Genomic DNA, 24,232 nt, shown 5'->3' with positions numbered 1-24,232 from the left:
TATAGGTAGTATTTAATCCAATTGACCTAGCAGAATAAATCTAAAACATATCTCAAAAATAGAACATTCGAGCTCAGTTTAATTCTTCTTTTAATTTCTGGTCATATAATTAACAATCATGCATGCCATTAAAATTTCCAAATGCACTATATATATATATATATATGTTTAAAAGGTTATACTTTCGGCCCTGGCTGGATGGCTCAGTGGTAGACTGTCAGCCTGGTGTGTGGGAGTCCCGGGTTCAATTCCCGGCCAGGGCACACAGGAGAAGCGCCCATCTGCTTCTCCACCCCTCCCCCTTTCCTTCCTCTCTGTTTCTCTCTTCCCCTCCAGCAGCCAAGGCTCCATTGGAGCAAAGTTTGCCCGGGCGCTGAGGATGGCTCTGTGGCCTCTGCCTCAGGCGCTGGAATGGCTATGGTTGCAATCAAGCAACAACCCAGATGGGCAGAGCATCGCCCCCTAGTGGGCTTGCCGGGTGGATCCCGATCAGGCGCATGCGGGAGTCTGTCTGACTGCCTCCCCGTTTCCAACTTCAGAAAAATACAAAAAAAAAAAAAAAAAGAAAGGTTATACTTTCCAGAATTAAAAAGCCATGAAAATCACTAGGCAAAATGGTGAGCAAGACAGTGCTGCACTATGAGAGCACAAAATGTCACTGTAATACGAAATGGCAGGTTACACCTAGCTGCTTTTCTGATCCAAATCACTCACTGTAGCCAATAAGAATAGAATCACACACAGTTCAACAGGCAATGAGAGTGACACCTGGTGACCTTCCTCCCATGGTGAACCTCACTATTACACATATTTTTTATTATTATTAATTTTAGTGAGAGATGAGGATGAAAGAGAGACAGGAAGCCCTAGCTAGATAGCTCAGTTAGTTAGAGCATCGTCCTGAAGCACAGAAAGATACAGGAACATTGATCTGTTCCTGAGTGAGTGCTGACCAGGGATCGAACCAGCAACCTATGTGCTTCAGGACAACGCTCTAACCAACCAAGCTAACTGGCCGGACACTATTCCACTTTCTAGCTAATTATATGGCTAATTTACTTTGGCACCACCATTTTTCCAGCAGAAATTTGTAACTTTCCTATACTTGAACTGCTAGTACTATTAACCAATATTTTTTGACTCCTCTAGTTTTAGATTAAGAAAGAAAAACCTATAATTAAAGTTTGCTGACAATGAATAATATAGCAAACTTGAGAAAGAGCTACCAGAAATTATACTTTTATTATTACAATAATAATGCCAGCATTACAAAGAGAACCTGTGAATATCAAAATGAGACATAAATTCAGTCTTCTATATTCAAATTTAGTTCTCTTTTCACTCAATGTTATTGCACAATCACAGCAGGTATTTTAAACATTAGCAACGCATTATTCTTTTTTTAATTCTTATTTCTTAATTGATTTGAAATCTTAAATAAATTTCTGTTGGTTTGAATTGTGAAAATCTACATGAAAGCTAAACTATTTTCACAAAGTTCTCCAATATAAAATTAACCTAAAAGTAATAAGAGTAGTAAGATTTTACTGCACTTCGAAAACCAGACTAAATCAGACATCATATACCTACTTTGAGTTTGGCAATAAGACTAAAATGACTAACATTATACACAAAAATTTTATAGTTGGTATTTCTTAGCAAATATTTTAACTTATTAAAAGTTAAGTCATTGAAGAAAATATTATTTTAGCTGGTATTTGTCAACATGATTAAAAGATGAGATTTTCTTCTATTTAATACCATCTTAATAAAGTAAATATACAAATTGCTTCTGTGTCTGTGCATCAAATGCTACATCTTTTAAATCATATTCTGAGCTCATTTCTTTTAAACATTTAAAAAAGTATTTACAGACTTAAAAAATGATTAGAGTTGCGGTTTTCTGTGTATGAGCCTACATATCAATGTGGCATTTTTGTTACCTGGAAAGTTTTCACATAGCACTTCTATTGGTGTGGCTCGCTTTGTGTCTCCAATTTTCTGATACCTTTCTTTCAATGTGTCAGCCTAAAAAAGAAAATAAAAACTTTGAGAAAGTGGTAATTTTTAAATTAAATATTGATACTTTGAAGAGAGGATCTTAACATATTAACAACTTAGGAAATTCAATAAGGAAATACAAAAGCAATTACCTTTAAACCTTGCCAAGGAAGACTGCCTCTAAGAAAATACATGAACATATGGCCTAGAGCTTCTAAGTCATCTCTTCTACTTTGTTCTGAAATACAAGAAAAACAGAAATTTCACTTTCCTCTCTCAGGTAAAAATGCAAGAATGGAGAACTAATTCTTTTCTTATTAATCAATAAATTTCCAAAAGTTCAGTATATAAACACAAAATGCAGATCAGTGCTTACAAGTGACAAGATCATGTCTAAACAATGTTTTTACATTAAAATCATCATAGAACTTTAAAATATGTCACTGTTTCTTGAGATGATAGAGGACTTCTCACCTTAGATATCTATTTATAAAAATATAAATCAAAGAGGAAAAGGTTCTGTGGTCAAATAAGTCACTGTACAGTAACTCTTTCTTAAAGATGAGAATGTAACATATCAAAGATTCTGAAAAAAACTAGAGATTTCTCATAAAAGGTTAACCTGATGTTAACCTAAATTTTAAACCCTAAAAATGTTTAACTCCATTTTAACCTTGCATTTTCTAAACTTATATGAGCACAAATCTTCCTTCCCACAAACTTGTCATTAACTTTAAACACACCTAGTATTTCATATAATATATTTTTAAAAAAACACTTGGGGAGCCTAGTTGGGTGGAGCAGTGGATAAAGCATCGACCCAGCCTACCAAAGGTCTCAGGTTCAACCCCCAGTCAGGACATGTATGAGAAGCAGTCAATAACTACACAACTAGACAGAACGAGTACATGAAATAAGTTGATGCTTCTTTCTCTCTCTCTCTCACTGGAAAAATTAAAAAAAAAAAAGTCACACTCGTGTTTGACACATCCCAACTTTAATAGCCCCTTCAAAAATATGCTAAACAAATTGTAATTTTCAAGTTGCTATTATTGTTTTAGTAACAACATTGTATGGCATGTAACTGAGTGACAATTACAGACTAAGACTTAGGGAGGTATTTATAAATATTTGCTAAAGGGCATTTTTCAATATTTGTCTCTGAAGTTAAATGCTTAAGATTTTTTAGTTTTTTTAAATAATACATATATGCTGACTAAAAATAAAAGGAAAAACAATACTGTAATAAAAGGGGTCATGTACAAGATGTTTTATAAAAGTGAATAATCATACTATCTAATCAGTACTAAATGCTTTTGAAAAAGCGAACTTCAAACCATAGACCTGAACTAGGGTTAAAGCTTCAGAAAATTTTTACTATGTAATCTCATTTTTACTACATTCTATAATTGTCTTCTGTAACATGTTCTGAAGTTTAAAAAATTTTTGTTTCTGTTATCATATAATCAATATTGTGCTCCCACCACAGAGTAAGTCACAGAAGGCCAAGTGACCCTTTGGTTCTTTCTCCTCAGACCTGGTATAATGGCTGCCACAGAGCAGGAATTCAACACATACCATTTAAATACATAAATAAATATTTGGAATATATAATACCAGATATATACCCCTTTTTTATAAGTACAGGTAAATACCTAAAAGAATATGCATCTAATCATTAGTACTCAGGGGTAGGTGATTGGAGGACTAGGCAGGACATTTCAATTTCTCACTTCGGGTACTCAAAAACTGTGGTATAATAGGACTTTTTTTTCTCTTTTGTATAACAATGTAAATATATGCCACTGAAAACAGTAAACTTTCAATATAAGTAAAAATAGACTTAAAGTTCTTTTGAAAGCTATTAATAAAAGCAGGATGTGAATAACATGAAAAAAATCAGTAATGTATTTTATTACTGAAATTATATTTTATTATGTCTTGATAGTATTAAAAATAAAAAGTCATACAAAAAAATATTTCTGGAGTTCTGCTGAGAATCAGAATCAACCCCTGAATAGCTTTTAAAAACATCAAATAAGCAAGCCTAATGCCAGAGATTGATTCTTTGGGTATGACAAGGGTAGAAGAATGTACATTTTAAAAAGTTTAGCAGATAATCCTGAAAAAGAGTCAGACTTGATAAGCACTAATAAAAGAAAATTCCTTTCACTGAAGTATAATAACACATAATATCATACATCTATTATAAAGGTATAGTTTGAACTTTGGCAACACACACACCTAAGTACCACCACAATCATGAAGTATTTCTAACACTACAGAAGGTTCCCCTATGCCTCCTGTCTGTTCTTCTCTCCCTCCCCTACCCTCAAACCACTTACCTGCTTTTGCCACTCTTTAAGTAAACTTGACTTTTCTATAGAGTTTCACATGAATGGGATCATACAGCATGTACCCTTGAATCTGTATTCTTTCACTCAGCATAATGTTTTCAAGATTCAGCCATACTGTTGCACGCATTGATAATCATTTGTGACTTTTTATTACTAAATAGTATACTACAATATATCCATTTCCCTATTGAAGGATCTTTGTTTAAACTCTAGTTTGGGGCTACTCTGAATAAAACTGTTATGAACATTCTTGTACAAGTCTTTGCGTCAGCCCAGCATGTGGATGTCCCAGGTTCAATTCCCAGTAAGGGCAGACAGGAGAAGTGCCCATCTGCTACTCTACCCCTCCTCCTCTCACTTCTCTCTCTCACTTTCTTTCTCTCTCTCTCTCTCTCTCTTCCTCTCCTTCAGCCATGGCTCAATTAGAGCGAGTTGGCCCCAGGCACTGAGGATGGCTACATGGCCTCTGCCTTAGACACTAAAAATTGGCTCTGGTTGCAACAGAGCAAGGGCCCCAGACGGGCACAGCATCACCCCCTTTGGGCTTGCCAGGTGGATTCTGGTTGGAGAGCATGCGGGAGTCTCTCTCTGCCTACCATCCTCTCACTAAAATAAAATTAAAAAAATAGACCAATACGGATCACAGACGTAAGTGTCAAACACTAACATAAAATTGCTATAAAATAACACAGGAAAAAATCCAGATGATCTTGGGTTTAGCAATGACTTTTTAGATATAATACTATAAGCATGATCCATGAAAGAAATATCAATCAAGAGAATGAAAAGATACGCCACAAGTGGGAGAAAATATTTGCAGAAGACATATCTCACTAAGAACTGTTATCCAAAATATATAAAGAACTCTTAAAATTTTAAAATAAGAAAACAACCTGACAAAGACTAGACCAAGACCTTAACAGACACTTCATAAAATAAGATATACAGATGGCAAAACAAATATAAGATGCCCCACATCATGTCATCAAAAAATGCAAATTAAAACAGCAAAGTAACACTAGACACCTCTTAGAATAGAAGTCTAAAACACTGACAACACCCAGTGCTGGCAAGAACTCTCATTCATTGGTGGTAGGAATGCAAATTGGCACATCCAATTTGGAAGACAATGTGAGGGTTTCTTAAAAACTAAGCATACTCTTACCATACAATCCAGCATTAAGATCCTTGGTATTTACCCAAAAGACTTGAAAAACTTATGTCCACACATAAACTTGCACACGGATATTTATAGCAGCAATAATCCTAATTGCCAAAACTTTGAAGCAACGAAGATGTCCTTAAGTAGGCAGATAAATAATCTATAGTATATCCAGACCATGGAATATCATTCAGCATTATAAAGAAATGAGCTATCAAGCCATGAGAAACCATGAAGGAATCATAAATGCATATTACTACATGAATTAAGCCACTCTGAAAAAGTTACATAGTGTATGATTCCCGCTATGTGACACTCTGGAAAGGCAACACTGCTAACCAGGAGATGGCACAGTGGATAGGGCATCAGCCTAGGACACTGAGGACCCAAGTTTGAAATCCTGTCACCGGCTTGAACACGAACTCATCCAGCTTGACTTAACATTAAGTTAAGGTAAGATCAATAGATATCTGTACCACAAGAAAAAAGATGCTAACTTCCATTATGTGATTTTATACTATTCTTCTTTACTCTTATATTAGGAACAATTTTTTTCCTTTTTAACATATGATACAGTGTCAGTCTCCACACAGAACAAAATACTTAATATATCTGTATAAATGTTGCTCTAACCCAAATACTGTATTTTAAAAAGTCCATGTGAGTAGGAAGTCCTGGAATGCAAAAGAATGAATGAATGAATGAATGAATGAATGAATGAAAAAGCTTTGAAAGTAATCACCAACATCCAGACAAAAAGCAGGGAAAAAAGAATCTATAAACACAAATGAAAAGTACCATTAAAAGAACACATTTTCACTGCTCCTTTTTCTTTTTTATCTATTCCTGATTTCTCATAAAGCCAAATGCTCTAAACTCAAATCACCACTCCATGCTCATAGCCATCTCAAACGTGAAGAATGCTTTCACTCTTCAACACTCAAACCTATACTAACTTAGCATATTCTTAATTTTTTAATAAACAGGAACTCATATTATCAGTCAAACAAAATTTCTTCCTGTTAAAATTATCCATCTACTTCCAAGTTCTACATCAACAGCAGGGCTTTTATAAATGGAAGAAAGTAAGGATTAAAGCTTTTGTTCTTTGAAATACTTGTCAAAGAAATAATATTTTGTTTTCTTCCTAAAAGAGCAGTAGGAGATTAATGCAATAGTTTAATGTCATTTCCCAAGCTCTGAAGGCTTTCCCTAACAAGTACAAATATATCAAGATTCCATTCCTTCAAATAGAATGCTATTCAATTTATCACTGTTCTGATAAAGAACACTAAGCCATAAGGAAACTGTGCCTTCATGTCTCAAATAAAGTGATGGTGAACCTCTGTTAATTGTTATAAAACAATCTGTTAACAACTACCATGAAATAAAATTTCTCAGACACTAGTCATGTAAATACAAGTATGCCTAGTTTTAACAGAGACACAGTCTTGAAAGTTATATATCTATCAAATCATGTTTTAAATCTATCAGGAAAGTGTGTTACTTGAAAAGCACTTCCCCAAATACTACCAGAACACTCCTTGTTCTTTTTAATTTTAGATGTTTGAAACTTACTTTTCTTAAAGAAAGGCAAATTTACATTTTTCAGGTATTTTCAGACATCTGAAAAGAAAAATACCATGAGCCTACAATCAGGCAAGCTGTCAGGGAAGACATCAACTGCTATTTAATTCTGAAAGAGGCAGAAGCAGGGGAATGCAGTATACAGCTTATAAATCTGGGGAGAACAGTGAGACTTGAAGCTAAGACCAGGAGTTGGAGGTTGGATTAGATGATTTCTAAGGTCCTATACAAATTATGATCCTACATTGTAAGATACATTTGAGCAGTGATGATGGATAAATAATGATAGGCTTTTATGTTCCTGTCTGTTCTCCCAAATGAGTGAGATGTTGAAGATAGAATCTAAAGGCAGAAACTTAAGTTCTATTTCCTCTGATATGTAAACTGACATAGCTCAAGACTTAATAATAAACCATTTAAACATAACCTAAAACTTCTTGTTTTTAGAAAGTCACAAAAGTAATTCAATGGGAAAGAGTATGATATCATAAAAAGAACCTCTACCCCTATCTCACACAATACAAAAAAATTAATTCTAGATAGCAAAAGAAAACATGTCTTCACCACATGGAGGGGGTGTAAAGATTTCTTAGAATTCAAAGAGTAGTAATCATAAAAGGACAAAATGATAAATTAGACTTTATAAACATTTACAACATTTGCTTATCAATTGACACTGCTAAGAAAATGACTAAGTAATCCACAGGCTACAATAAAATATTCATAAAGCATGTTTTTGGCAAAGAACCTATATCCAAAATATATTAAAAATTCCTATAAATCAATAATCAAGATATACAAATGAATAATATAAGTACATAAAATAGTGTTCAAAATCATTAGCTATAGAGAAATAAAATACTATTACGTAGCTACTAGAATGTCTAAAATGAAAAAGACAACATCAATTTTTATTTTTTTTATTTTTTGTGGCAGAGACAGAGAGAGTCAGAGAGAGGGACAGATAAGGACAGACAGACAGGAAGGGAGAGAGATGAGAAACATCAATTCTTTGTTGCGGCTCCTTAGTTGTTCACTGATTGATTTCTCATATGTGCCTTGACCGAGTGACTCCTTGCTCAAGCCAGCGACCTTGGGCTCAAGCTGGTGAGCCTTGCTCAAACCAGATGAGCCTGCACTCAAGCTGGCGACCTTGGGGTCTTGAACCTGGGTCTTTCACATCCCAGTCCTATGCTCTATCCACTGCGCCACCGCCTGGTCAGGCGACAACATCAAATTTTTTAAAGAATGTGAAACAAACAATTCTCATTCACTGCTGGTGAAAATAAAAAATTGTACAAATGATTTAGGGAACAGCTTCCTATAAAAGTTAAACGATATCTACCATAAGACCCAACAATTCCAACCCTAGGTATTTGCCAAAAAGAACTGGAAAAGCAAGCCTACTAAAAGATTTACAAGAAAGTGATATCAGTTTTATTCAGTGGTAAAAAATTGTTAATCAAAATGGTCATCAATATTAGAATAAACAGTTTATGGTATGTTTATGCAATGAAATACTACTTAGCTTAAAGTCCTAGTATTTGCAATAAGATAGATAAATCTCATACATACTATACTGAACAAAAGAAGTCAGATGACTTCATTTATTTGAAGTAACAGAACCAGCAAAACTAATCTATGGTGGTAGAAATCAAATCACTGGCTGCTTTTGGAGAAGTAGGGGATTGAGAGAGAAAGCAAGAAGGAAGTCTAACAGGTGATGATCATATTCTAAATTTTGATAGAGCTGTGGATTACATAAATGTGTGCATCTATCAATTTCTAAAAATCATACATACATGTAAATGTAAATTTTACTCAATATAAAGTTTACTTTTATTTACTGATTGATTGATTTTTGTGACAGAGACAGAGAGAAAGACAGATAGGAACAGACAGGAAGGGGGAGGTGAGAAGCATCAATATATATATATATTTTTTTTTTTTTTTGTATTTTCTGAAGTGAGAAGTGAGGAAGCAGACTCCAACATGCACATGGCCGGGATCCACCCGGCATGCCCACTAGAAGGCAATGCTCTGCCCATCTGGGGCACTGCCCCATTGCAACCAGAGCCATTCTAGTTCCTGAGGCAGAGGCCAAGGAGGTACCCTCAGCACTCAGGCCAACTTTGCTCTAACAGAGCCTTGGCTGCTGGAAGGGAAGAAACAGAGAGAAAGGGAAGAGGGAAGGGTGGAGAAGGGCGCTTCTCCTGTGAGCCCTGGCCAGGAATCGAATCCGGGACTTTCACACACCAGGCCAATGCTCTACTGCTGAGCCAAACAGTCAGGGCCAGAGAAACATCAATTCTTCATTGCAGCACCATAGTTGTTTACTGACTGCTTTCTCATATATGCCTTAACTGGGGGCTTCAGCAGACTGTGTGACCCCTTACTCGAGCCAGCGACCTTGGTTCAAGCTGCTGAACCCTGCTCAAACCAGCTGAGCCTGCACTCAAGCTGGTGAACTCGGGGTTTTGAACCTGGGTCCTCCGTGTCCCAGGCCAATGCTCTATCCACTGCAACACTGCCTGGTCAGGCGAAAAGCATCAATTCTTTGTTGCAGCTCCTGTAGTCTCCTTAGTTGTTCACTGATTGCTCTCTCATATGTGCCTTGACAGCAGTGGGGGGTAGGGTACAGCAAAACGAGTGACCCCTTGCTCAAGCCAGCGACCTTGGGTTTCAAACCAGTGATCTTTGGGCTTAAGCCAGCAACCATGGGGTCCTGTCTATGATCCCATACTCAAGCCAGCAACCCTGTATTCAAGCTGGCGAGCCCACGCTCAAGCAAGATGAGCCCACGCTCAAGCAAGATGAGCCCGCACTCAAGCCAGCAACCTGGGGGTTTCGAACCTGGGTCCTGTGCATCACAACCCAACACTCTATCTACTGCACCACTGCCTGGTCAGACTAAAGTTTACTTCTATTTAAAAAGAACTTTTCAATTAAAATAAAAATTACAAACATTGCAAATCTACTAAGCTTGCTTTAAAAAGTATTTTCAGTTACCAATTCTGAAACTACATTCTTATTGTCCTAGGCTTCAAAAAACAAGTAAATATATTATGGAGGCAGCCAAATTTCTCACTCTTGGCAAAGTAAGATATAATACAGACTAGAGAAGGGAATTATGCTACAGAAAGGAAGACACTTTACATCTGGTGTTAGACTGGAATCAGAAGTATCAGTATAAGGCCCTGGTCAGTGGGCTCAGCGGTAGAGTGTTGACTCAGTGTGTGAGTCAACAATTCCCAGTTCAATTCCCAGTCAGGGCACAAAGCAAAAGCAACCATCTGCTTCTTCTTCCTTATCCCCTTTTTCTCTCTCTTATCCTCCCACAGTCATGGCTCGAATGGTTCGAGCAAGTTGGTCCCCGGCACTGAGGACAGCTCCATGACCTCACCTCAAGTGCTAAAATAACTCGGTTGCCAAGCAACACAGCAGCAGCACCAGATGGGCCTAGCATTGCCCCACAGAGGGCTTGCTGGGTGAATCCCAGTCAGGGCACATGCAGGAGTCTGTCTCTCTGCCTCCCTGCCTCTCGCTTAATATAAATAAATAAATAAATTAATTAATTAATTTTAAAAAAGAAGTATCATTATAAACACATGGTTTTTAATATGTATAAGTTTGTGTGCATATACATGTGTAGGTGTATGTGTATGTTTGTGTATATATATCCAAATGAGTATATATTCACATACACATATTCCCTATTTCTGCTGCAGAAAGGGCCTACAAGCAATAACATACCAGTAGGAACAAGTATACCTAATGGCCAAATCTTGATTTCTATATACAATTATCCAATAAAAGAACCCAGGGCTTGTTGGAGAAATGTCATTTCCAGGTTAAAGCAAAAAGAACTATAAAATGAGCCTGGAACAACTTGTTGCACCAGAAAATAGAGAAGTTTTCAAATACTCATGAGAACACGCCAAAAGTACAGAGGAGTCAACTTGATGGACCAACCAGTGGCAAAATCTGAAATAATTTGAGCATCAAATTAAATAATGATAGTAAGGCACTATAATATATTCAATAAGAATCCATGAGTCCATACTGATATGTCAATAACCTGGGGAAGGGAAAGCTTTTGCTTATGTTAGAATATCAACTAACTGCGTAAGAAATGGGGATAGAAAATCATCAAGGATGCTAAATCTAGTGGGAAAAATTTGATGAGGAACAACAAACATATTTAAATAAACTCAAAGATTTACTTACAAAACACTTTTTAATTACAAAAGAAACTTTTTAGTGGAGAGACTTAGCAAGCACTACCCTAAACAAATGATCAAAGCTACTTGAAGCCAAGTGACATCATGTACCTCCTGACACGATGCATTGAGAATACATCACTTCTACAACATTTATGCCACAAATGCATACCTAAATATAATTATGAAGAAGTATCAGACAGACCCAAAATGATGGCATTCTACAAAATAGTCTGTACTTCACAAAAATACTAAGGCCATGAACCATAAAGAAAGAAGAGGAACTATTCCAGATGAAAAGAAACTACAGAAATATGAAAAATAAATGAAATGTGTGGTTTTAGACTGAGGGGAAAAAAAACTATAAACTCTGTGAGGTTGATATTATTTCATCCTTTTTACAAACAAGCAAACCAAAGTCATATATCCAGTACATAGTAAATAGTACTGCTAAGAAAGGTACGTACTCTAAGCATTAAAGATAGTAAACAGTTTGTTATCTCCCTGGCTAACTATAGCAAAAAACTATAGGATCGATCAAAAATCTCTGCACACACTAAATTCAGTTAGAATTAAGTATTCTCTCATAACCTTTAACACAAATAATCAAATGCATCAATCTACCTGTACCAAAGTTGAGTATTTCAAGTTATATTTTAAAAAGATATAGTGAATTCAAGGATAGGTCATTCATTTACTTTAGAGCAACTTATTTTCAAAATGTTTTATTAAATATAAATAAAAGTAAAACTGTAGCTAGATGTGATAAATAAAAATAATAAAAGCAATTGTAACCTGCAAAACACTGACCATAATAACAAATAAAAACTCCCACTATTAACACAGCTACTGAATTCAAACAAAAGGTACACATACCTTTTCCTAAATGTGTATTTATGCTCATATATCTAGCTGTTCCCGTAAGGCTCTTGTGTTCTCTGTATGGTATGTGTTTCTTTGTCTCTGGATCAATATATTCCTTTGCCAAACCAAAATCTATAATATGAATAACTTGCTGGGTTTTATTTCCTGGTCGTCCTATTAAGAAGTTCTCAGGCTTTACATCTCTGTATATCAAGTTCTTTGAATGAACATATTCCATGCGAGAAATCTCGATTCAAAAATAAAAGACGATAATTTTATTTTAGGCTTTGATGCATAAAAAAGCATAATAGAGCAAAGACAACTTTCACAATAAAAACAGCTTAAGGAAAAAAATCAAAAATTATTTCAAGCCTTTAAAAGTAACATATCAGTCTACAATTTCTCAAATATATATTTATTTGATTATGATTTAAAAATCTTTGCTTTTACTATTACAGTAATTTATAAATGAGTGTTTGAATTTTACTAATTTCTTTCATATCAGCAAGCCTGATTTAATCAACACTTTCAGATAATGCTGTATCATAAAATCAAAAAGAGTAACCAAAACTAAATCTTGACCTCAAAAATATAAACATATTCACAAAGCTGCAATTTATTCTTCCTCATCAGTTCAATAATCAAGCAACTTTTACAATTATATTTTATAAACAAATAACAGAGCACCCTTTAGTATGCTTTTTTTGGGGGGGTAACTTTTTTTCTTTACTCTTTTCCTTAGGTATGAAACATTTTGAAACCAGAAAGAATTTTAATATAACTCTAATAATATCTTTTTATTGTTTTACACATTCTCAATTAACGTTCACTATACAAACTGTCACAAAATAGAACATTACAAACTAGAAAATAAAATTGCATCATTTAATGATAATCATGGTTGACAATGCAACATAAACATATAGTCATTCAGGCCATTTTAGTTTATCAAATTTGGATCATATAATATACAGTATTCTATGACTTATACTTCTAATTAACTATATATTATGAGCATTTTCCAGGCCATGAAACTTTCTTTTAATACATACTTCATCTTAAAAGTATGTATTACTTTAAACGCATACTTTACTATTTTGTTATTTTATTAGAAATAACTAAGCCTGTTATTTCTGTACATTTGGATTGTTACCCAATTTATTACAAATATCCTTGCACAAAAAGCTTTATATACATCTGAATACTTCCATGGGAAAAATTTATAGAAGAGGAATTAACGAGTCAATGTGTAAGAACAACTTGAAGGCCTGTGCAGCACAATTATATTAGCATTTACTTCAGAACTGCCTTAAAATCATCCTCTTAGGCTGTTTCCCCAAATACCATATTCCCTGCAAGTTAAGTAATTTAGAAGACTCTCTCATTAGCTTGTTTCCTCTTTTCTTGGCCATTAGAATTTATTACCAAGATTTAGAATCCATGTTTCTGAGGGTTCTCTTTTCCAAGTATTTATCTTCTAAATAAAAAGTGCTAGAAACAACTTAATTCTCAAACAGAGCATTCTGATGTTAAAGCAATAAGATATTCTTTCATAAAAATAAAATACACCTGATTCAGTTATTTTTAAGTTATATGCATCCCAAAAAGACAATACGATGTAAAGCAGAAACATTTTTATTAAGTTGGATGTTGTGAAAGATAATGTAGTAAAACATGAAACTTTTCATATAAATTTGTAACCAAAGAGCCACACAGTTGTTCAAACAACTCCAAAGCATCCTGTTTTACTTACCAGCTGGATAGCTATCATGAGAACTGTCTTAAGAGAAAATGTTCGGTCACACAAATCAAACAAGTCTTCCAAACTAGGTCCCAGCAGTTCGAGCACCATAGCATTGTATTTACCACAAGGGCCAAAATAGTAAACTTGAGGTATACCATCTGGGGAAAAGAAAAAAAGGATGTTAATAATTTCATTTTCAATATCAAAGTTTTCTTCCTAGAAAATTCAATAAACTTTTAAATTTTGTAGTTTTAAGAACTGTAGCAGTAGTTTTACATTTCCCATACAAACAATAAACTTTCTTGACCCAGCCATCTCCTACTGAACAGTGTATCCTGATTACACCTCTCTTGCAGCTGTGTGATTGAACTACATTAAAAACAGTGCTTCATTGTTGGCTTCTACCACCTCGTCATAGACAGGAACTGGGCATTTTGGCCTTATATTTCCATGACCTAGAGAAATGCCTGACACAAAGGAAAGATTTAATTTTACTGAACAAAGGAGTCACTGTTCTCTTTAATAATGCTGCGGTAGACATAATGCTAAAATAAGCCCAAGATTCCCACCCTCTGGTGTACACACCCCATATAATCTCCTTCTACTAAGTCTGGGCAAAATCCCCAGATTTCACTTGTGAGTAGGTAACATTACATGGCAAAGGTGATATAATTAACAGCCCTATCAATGGGCTTTAAATTAATCGAGAGTATTCTGGTGGGCCTGACCTGATCAGGTAAGCCCTTTATAAAGAGGGTCTAGAAATCAGAGACATTCAGATTCAAAGCAGCAGAGAAGCTTTGCTGTTGGCCTTAAAGAAGCAAACTACCATGTTCTGGAGAAAGTCACATTCCAGGGCACGATGAGTAGGCTCTAGGAACCGAAGGGCTGGGTCCCATACCCATGAAGAACTGAATTCTGGGAATACCCAGTGAGTCTGGAAGAGGACTGAGTTTCAGGTAAGATTGCAGTTTGGGCTTACATCTTGATTTCAGCCTGGCAGGACCCTCAACAGAGGTCCCAACTAAGCTATGACTGGACTTCTGACCGATGGAAATTGAGAGATAATCAAATTCCAAATATAAAGTCTAAATACATAGGAATCATCTGTATTTTCTTTTTAGAACTAAGACTTCCATTACACAAATATAAATAGGTGATCAATTTATCTTAACACTGCATTTACTATTTATTCGTCATCATGAAGAAACAAACTTCTATCTTAAATGTCTGACTTTTACTTATAAGTGGTTTGGTTTTTTAGAAGGAAAAATATCTTTTGAATAAACCCTTCTCATACTTTTTAAAATAAAGAGTTTGAGGAACATAACTTTATTCTTGTTGTTTACTTTATTATTTTGAATAGTATTTATTGCAGGGGCGGAACAGAAAACAAACTAGAAGCCAGGACAACTATGTAGGTAGGTTCTTAGTTCATCCTAATACTAACCATTCAATCTCTCAAGCAGGCTTCGACGGGCTTATAGTATTACTACTTTTGATAAGACCAGTTTTTCTCAAATGGGAATGTGAGTGAGGCAGCAGAACATCTCAAGATAAGAAGGTAAGATAATAGAATCACAGTAGGGCTGAGGGGAGGAGGACAGGTTCAAATTGTATACATGGTCTCCTCCCCAGAAACAGAGTTTCTCACACACCCCATGCGTATATATTAGCACCCGCATATCTCTCTCTCTCCCTGAACCTTCTGTCTCCCTACTCTCTCTGTCTCTTTCCATCTGACACACACACACACACACACACATACACACAAACACAAACTTCCCGTTGCCACCAAGAATCACTCTTAGTGTGAGCTATTCTTACCAGAGCCACGCTTATCATATGTACGTCAGACCTACCCTTCATATATGTAAAAGTGTATGAGGATCCTTAATGTTTATCCCAACTCTGAAATACTGCTTTTACTAAGCTTTATACATTAAGTCTAGAGCAACAATTAAGACTTATCAACAGCCCTCAGCTACTTGAGCATTTTAAATTATTTCTACAATGACTTTCCCCCTCTATACCACAGAAAGACATTTTAATTTTAAGCTCTTAATTAAGCAATCTCTAATAACTCGTTTCTACTCTTCAGTTTGTTGTTTCTGATGTGGGTGCAAGGAAACCCGATCATCAAGCTTATTAGAACTATATATAGAATGGAAAAGTAAACAGTTCAGAAGTTCTTCAAAGGAAGTACTGTCAAAGGGCTTTTCTACTTCCTTCTGAGTCACCACCTACATTTCTAATAGCTGAAGTTGTTGCGAAACACTCACTAAATACGGTAGAAATATATTTTGTTTTAATTAAATGACTAATTTTTTTCCAAATGTTTTCAAAGGTTTCCAGAAATGGAAAACCACTTAATAAATTGCACTTAAAAAAATAAAAACTGTCTTGTTTAGCTGCTTATTCCTTATTCCCTGGCATCTAAAACAGTTCCCGGCATACAACAGATATTCAATAAGTACCTGTTGAACAAACAATTGCATTTATTATTTAATTAAATTTATTGGGGTGACATTAGTTAATAGGATCATATAGGTTTCAAGAGTACCTTTCTATGATACATGTCTTAATTAAATGAATGCTTTTTGGATATCCATTATATCTTTTAAGATCCAGGCTGGGCATTACAAAGAAAATGTAAACAAGGTGCCACAATCAAGAATGATTTAACCCAGCAATGTAGTTTAGGTTAACACCAGGAAATCCACCAATGTGATTCACCATAACAACACAATATATATATTTTTTAAATAATTAAGAGCATCTTAATAGATGAGGAAAAAGCATCTGACATAGCTTTCAGCAGATTTGGAACAGAAGGTAACTTCCTCAACCTGGTAAAGGGCACCTAAGAAGAACTCATAGCTAACATCATACTTGAAGGCAAAAAACTGAATGCTCTCCATTTATGACTAGGAGCAAGTGAAGAATGTCCACTTTTCACCTCTTCTATTCAATAAGTCAATGAAGCAAAAAATAAATAAATAAAAGGCATTCTCAAAACTAAAATGAATCTATTAATTTAAGAAAAATTAAAGTATTATTCCTACTTGTTACCAACAATAAAATTCATGCTTTCATGTAAAAATTAAATTTTTCAAAATTTATATCTGCCAAGATGAACTTGAGAGCTTCCCAGCTCTTATAGAAACAAATAAACCTTTTCTGATGAAATTCTGATAACATTAACTATTACAATTTAATTTGAAGTAATGAAAAGTGTCAGTATTTGAAATATCTGCCTAACTTAGTAAACTAGTATTATCCAAATCAACAATGCGTGTACTTACAAAATCACACACTAGAAACTGATTTATTCAAAGTATAATGAATTATATGGCAAGAGAGAACAGGAAAAGTTTTTTCATAATGCTACATTACAAATGACCTTTAAGAAACTATCACCTGTCGGCCCTGGCCGGTTGGCTCAGTGGTAGAGCGTCGGCCTGGCGTGCAGGAGTCCCGGGTTCGATTCCCAGCCAGGGCACACAGGAGAAGCGCCCATCTGCTTCTCCACCCTTCCCCCTCTCCTTCCTCTCTTTCTCTTCCCCTCCCGCAGCCGAGGCTCCATTGGAGCAAAGATGGCCCAGGCACTGAGGATGGCTCTGTGGCCTCTGCCTCAGGCACTAGGATGGCTCTGGATGCAACAGAGCGATGCCCCAGATGGGCAGAGCATCGCCCCCTGGTGGGCATGCTGGGTGGATCCCAGTCGGGCGCATGCGGGAGTCTGTCTGACTGCCTCCCTGTTTCTAGCTTCGGAAAAATGCAAAAAAAAAAAGAAAAAAAGAAACTATCACCTGTCAAGTTTGGGTGTAGTATCAAAATGATATTTAAAAGTTAATTTATTAATCAAGGTTTACAAAGTTGTGACTTAAACCCTTGTTGGGTGAGAACATGAACATTTTTGGAGGCATTTTGCCCTAACCTTTTCAAAGTAAGCAAAGGTATGTATGCATGCAGTCACGTTGAAGTTGCACTGCTTGTGACAGTAAAAAACAACAATAATAGAAAACTACCTAAACATCCATCAATCCTAGACTAATTAGGCACATTATATGTCATACCCATTTTGCAAGCATAGGTAGGTGATTTCTACTTTCTCTTTTATATTTTTTAAACTTTTCAAATCCTTATGAAAAACATGCAATTTTTGCAATCAGGAATTAAATGCACATTTTTTAAGTTCTTCTGGGACCACAAAGAAAAACTTGAATTACAAAAAAATTCAGACCACATTTTTAATCTGTATATTAATTGTTAACTGAGCTAGTATTTCTCCAACAGTTCAAAGTTATACAGCCTTACCTCTACTCTTACTATGAACTTAATTTTAGAGTTCCTAGGAACAAAGCAAAGTATACTATTCAGACTCTATAATGTAAGTCTGGCTTCCTCTCCCGTCCCATCACACCTCCCTAAACAGAGGAAATACACAGATCCATCCTAAGGCCCAGATTCACTCTGACTTACCTGGTTTGAGATCTTCTAAGGTTGCATTTCAAAAAAATTTCTACCCTAGTTCTGCCATCCAGTTATCAAACTTGTCTTTTTATCCAACCTTCAGGTCTCCTCTTTTCAAACTCTTTATTAAGCATGACCCAAATTCATAATTATTCACACAGAATTTCTCATAGCCAAGGGAAGGTATGCATAAAGAAACTAACTCTGCTATACTTCATGTAAGCCAACTCATTACTGGGAGGAGACTGTAGACCTAACATGTACATTCAAATCAAGCAATATACATGCTATACCTTTGTGTTTCTAAAACAACACAAAAAAGATCAGTAAAGGAACAAATAGGAACTACTTCAATTATCTCCAAAATTTCCTTTCTTTAATGGTTTCAAAGTATCTCAAAATTATGTATCTCTACTTTATCCAAGATGGCTAAATTCCACAAACAGCATTACATTTCAGTCAGTAAATTCAATAGACATTTAGTCTCCAATATGAATAAAAATACCTCAGCTTTATAATGAAAAATAATTTTACCTTAAAACATGATTCAGTATCAATCTTTACTGAAAAAAAAAAAAGATGGCCTAACCCTGAATGACTCCTTGACGTACATACTGTTTTGTGAGTCAATGAATTCTAGGTAACTATTAATGTTTTTCTACACAAATTTTATGTCATTGATATATAAAATCAAGAGTTATAAATTTTTAAAATCAAGAACGTAAAGCAAACTCTGTAAAAACTAAGCTAGGAGTTCACTTACAAGGACAGGTGTGGGTAGTTTTCTGACCCTGAGCAAACCAATTAAATTGTTAAGAATTAGAAAAGTTTGCCAGCTACCAAACAGTAGCTGGTACATATGTTTGCTAAGCAAGAACAAAAGAAAACAACCACAGCAATATAAACATGGTAGTCATGACCACAAGGAAGAGAGTTTTTAGAAGTGGGAGAGGTGAAGGAAAAGAGGGTTATAAAGTAGAGAAAGGCTCAGAAAGAAGGCTTAGAAGAGTAATGAAGGATGTTAAGTTACCAGCTATGTCTTTTTTTTTTTTTTCTGAAGTTGGAAACGGGGAGGCAGTCAGACAGACTCCTAAATGCGCCCGACCGGGATCCACCAGGGCATGCCCACCAGGGGGTGATGCTCTGCTCATCTGGGGCGCTGCTCTGTTGCAACCAGGACCATTCTAGCGCCTGAGGCAGAGGCCATGGAGCCATCCTCAGTGCCCAGGCCAACTCTGCTCCAATGGAGCCTTGGCTGCAGGAGGCGAAGAAAGAGACAGAGAGGAAGGAAAGGGGAAGGGGTGGAGAAGCAGGTGGGCGCTTCTCCTGTGTGCCCTGGCTGGGAATCAAACCCGGGACTCCTGCATGCCAGGCCGACGCTCTACCACTGAGCAAACCAGCCAGGGCCTGCTATGTCTCTTGGTCGAAGTGTTTGGCTACTGAACTGCATGGATGCAATCCAATTCATGGGCAAAAGCAAGTTTTTGTATTTGTTCTTATATCTAGTGAATTTTCAGCTATAAACTTTTACTCCACCCAATTACTATTGTTCTAAAATTATTTTTGAAACTACTATAAAAAGCCACCCATTGTGAATTCATCAAAGTTCTGATAATTTCCAACATCAGTATTTTTCAGGGATGCTTATTAGCATTCCTAATGTTCAAGACATAAAGTATATCTTTTTTTTCCCAAGCAAAACTTAAGGATGGGGAAGAATACAGAACTCACATATTATTTGTAAATACAATCTTACACTTATGCTACCCAAATTAATTTTACTTAACATTATTTTTATATTTCAGCATTCCATTTAAGTGACAAAACAACATTAGGAGGTCTAACACTCGTAAAGAGTACTTAGTACTTTGTGCCAGGTATGGAAGTACATCAGTTCTTTATAAGTAGACGAGAGTTAAGCATATCATTAAAAGAAATAATATCGTGATGTTTCTTTCCATTTCCAGCTCAGCAATATTCATGTAGGAGAGATTAGAACAAAAGAATCAATATTCTTGTTAGGAACTTTACAGATCGGGTTAGGAAAACCTAAAATCTGATTACAAATAGTAAGTACAAAATTATCACATAAGCTATGTTCTTTTCCAGGGCAGTTTTACTTTAAGGCATTCTTAACCTTTAGCACAAATGCTGATACTCCTGGCTCAGCAGTTCTCAACATATGGTCTGGAGATGCTTGAGGACAGGGGTGGATGGTCCATAAGATCCTTTCAGGAGGTCAGTGACATCAAATTATTTTTATAATAACACCAAAATGCTATTTAACTTTTCACTCTGTTCTCTCATTACTGAATAGTCAAGTTCTCCAGAGGCTACACGACAGGATTTGTCAATGAACTGAATGCAGAAGAAGATATAAGAATTTAGCTGTTTTAAGTTATCAAATGATAACTATCAATAGCTATAACCCACAATGAGAAAAGTTCTCTCTGATCCTCAGAAAGTTTTAAGAGTATAAAACGACCCTGAGAACCAAAAATTTGAGAATTGTTGTCCTAGCTGAATAGTAAGCTTTGATATGAACAAATAGGTGCAATAAGTTCCGGGCTTGGCAACAACTATTTCATTAAAATATCACAGCACCCACATTTAGTAGTAAAATTCTACCAGTTAACCCCAAATAAAAGGAAAAAAGTCACCCCACTATAAAAAAGCAATAGTCCTTTCTGTGTTAATTTGATTTATACACTTATAGATTATTCTAAATTTTAAAGAACATTAAAAAATAACATCACAAGTACTTATTATAATGAATATTCAATGAATATCAAGTATTATACCATTATTCATTATTTAGTTAATATCCTCTTTGTGCCTAAATAATTAAGAAAAGAGTGGATCCTATGATTTTTAACTCCAAACTTCAAGTTTACAAACCTTTTCTTCCCATAATGTGCTACTTTCTACGCTGCTCACAAAAATTAGGAAATATTTTATTGCTTCATATTCATTTTGAAATATCCTCTAATTTTTGTACCAGTATATTTAAATCAATACTAAAAATGAAAAATAAAACCAACATGCTGTTGTTCTTCATGGCTTTTTGTTTTCTAGCTTTTACTGTTAAACAGAAAATTATAAAAATGGAGCTATATTTAAAAAAATTTAATCCTCATCTCCATTTAGTCATACCCTATTCAAAAAGTATGAGGTTTTTTTGTTTAAAATTCTTATGTGATTAATAATCACTAAAAATACTATAATCACTACATAAGATACAACTATCCTAATACCTGCACCATATAAACCAAATGTTTTTATTTAAAAAACAGAGCATCGCGTTCTTTATATGTACACATTCTCCATATACTGTAACTTTTTTCTACTAGTACCAATGCACTATGTTTACATATAAATTAGAAAAAGTTTAACGCATAACTTACAGAAATTCTCTTATAGAAGAGTCCCCTATAACGAATTAGAAAAATTACATATACTTAAGATGACTCCTAAAAGCAATTAAGCTAAGACACAAAAGGAAGTCTAATACTCTGCTCCATAAACTGTTGTTTATCTTGGCTGAGATTAAGTCTGCACTAATCACCTATCCACATAGTATTCTTCATTTTTGTTGATACCAAAATACAGTAGGTAATATTCTAATTAGTTTATTCATGGATTTTACAATATTTTTTTTGAGTTTTCTCAAACAGACATTTCTCCATAAAAAAAGGAGAATTTCTTTAATTTTTTTTACATGATCTGATTACGGGCAACTCAGTGAATAAAAGGAATTTTAATTATTACTGAATGTTACACCAATGTTTAGAAGGCTAATACTATATATTACACACAAACTTTCTCAACAATAAATGATAAAATTTCCATCCATTAGGAATTATCAACACTCATTAGCAGACAGAGCTAAATAATAATGAAAAAATGGGAAAATAATGACATCCATAAACCAGAGCAAAACACACAGGAAACATATAAAACCTTTTAACATGGCACAACCAAAGCAAGCAGAGAACTCAGTATTATAGAGACGAATGAGAAGCTCTTTTAACAGCTCTTAGAAGGCAATATTATACAGAAGTATAATTTTAGAAACAACCACTGACACTACTATCAAATTACATATTGTTTAGAACATCACAGTTCAGGGGACATAAAAAAGTCAAGCCACTCATTTGAGAAACAATGATTTAAAATATGCATGGTCTCAGATAGTATATTTAATATTGTTTCTATGGTTCCAGATTTGCCATGAACAGTAATTTACAACAGAAAAGATTATCTTACTTCCTTTGATAAACAATAATTTATGAGAGAAAAAGTGATTTTATTTTCTGTGATAAAGATATCAACTTGATAAAGAAATTCCAAGAACTAAATAACTGCAAAGTCCCCCCGCCCCCTCTGTATCACCTAGTTAAAAACCATCCGACGTCAAGAAAATTATTTAATATAAAGAAGCATCACTCAGAATCATAGATCTTCAAAGAAAGTTTCCCTATGTATTTCCAAATATGATCCAAGCATTTTCATAAAGTATCCACAATAATTAAGGTTTTCATCAAGTTCAAGTCAAAAAATAAAACTGATTCTACTAATTAAAACCTTATGCTACTCTGGAAAGTTATTATTTTTAGAGGACTGAATTGTACAGTTTAGTTAATTAAATAACCATTTGCATATCTCCTTGCTTCAACATTTCCATTAATTTCAAAAATATTGCTGGATTTTTCCTTCTAGCTCTAGATCTCTAAAATAAGAAGCTAAATTTACCTAATCACACTATAAGAAAAATAAAATTAATTGAATAAATTTTTTTGAAATTGTATGACTGCTTCTTTGTCAGATATAAACTAAATATTTAATAACAATTTTGTAAAATATTAAAATATCAAACTTTAAATATACAATCACAGAGGTTAAAAAGCTATAGAAAATTTTGCCATTGGAGTCAAGTTCATAAAATGTTCTTTAAAACCCAGGTCCATGATTTTAGTACCTATGTCTTCTTCTATGTACTTTATTGTTTCAGGTCTTATATTTAGGTCTTTGATCCATTTTGAATTAATTTTAGTACACGGGGACAGGCTGTAGTAGAGTTTCATTCTTTTGCATGTGGCTTTCCAGTTTTCCCAACACCATTTGTTGAAGAGGCTTTCTTTTCTCCATTGTGTGTTGTTGGGCCCTTTATCAAAGATTATTTGACCATATATATGTGGTTTTATTTCTGGGCTTTCTATTCTGTTCCATTGGTCTGAGTGTCTATTTTTCTGCCAATACCATGCTGTTTTGATTATCGTGGCCCTATAATATAGTTTAAAGTCAGGTATTGTAATGCCCCAGCTTCATTCTTTTTCCTTAGGATTGTTTTGGCTATTCGGGGTTTTTTATAGTTCCATATAAATCTGATGATTTTTTGTCCCATTTCTTTAAAAAATCTCATAGGAATTTTGATGGGAATTGCATTAAATTTGTATATTGCTTTGGGTAATATGGCCATTTTGATTATATTTATTCTTCCTATCCAAGAACAAGGAATATTTTTCCATCTCATTGTATCTTTTTCGATTTCCCTTAACAATGCTTTGTAATTTTCATTATAAAGGTCCTTTACGTTCTTTGTTATGTTTATTCCTAGGTATTTTATTTTTTTTGTTGCAATTGTGAAGGGGATTATTTTTTTGAGTTCGTTTTCTAATATTTCATTGTTGGCATATAGAAAGGCTATGGACTTTTGTAGAACATTTTATGAACTTGACTCCAATGGCAAGAGAAGTGAAGGCAAAGATAAATGAATGGGACTACATCAGAATTAAAAGTTTTTGCTCAGCAAAACTGATAT

The 24,232-nt window shown here is 34.7% G+C and overlaps 1 protein-coding gene across 9 annotated transcripts in view; it reads right to left on the bottom strand.

Annotated features, from left to right (window-relative positions):
* CSNK1G3 (casein kinase 1 gamma 3) overlaps positions 1-24,232 on the bottom strand; it is a 106,449-nt gene that overhangs the window by 28,730 nt on the left and 53,487 nt on the right. For all 9 annotated transcript variants that reach the window (XM_066274202.1, XM_066274205.1, XM_066274204.1 and 6 more), the window contains exons 5-8: positions 13,945-14,093; positions 12,204-12,438; positions 2,154-2,239; positions 1,944-2,028 (exon numbers count right to left, since the gene is read on the bottom strand). In XM_066274202.1, coding sequence (XP_066130299.1) covers positions 1,944-2,028; positions 2,154-2,239; positions 12,204-12,438; positions 13,945-14,093 — 555 coding nt within the window. The remainder of the gene's footprint in view (positions 1-1,943; positions 2,029-2,153; positions 2,240-12,203; positions 12,439-13,944; positions 14,094-24,232) is intronic.

This window comes from Saccopteryx bilineata, chromosome 4 (genome assembly GCF_036850765.1).
Source record: "Saccopteryx bilineata isolate mSacBil1 chromosome 4, mSacBil1_pri_phased_curated, whole genome shotgun sequence".
Classification (NCBI taxonomy): Eukaryota; Metazoa; Chordata; class Mammalia; order Chiroptera; family Emballonuridae; genus Saccopteryx; species Saccopteryx bilineata.
Note: the sequence above shows the minus strand (reverse complement) of the source record. Positions and strands in the feature narration are given on the sequence as shown.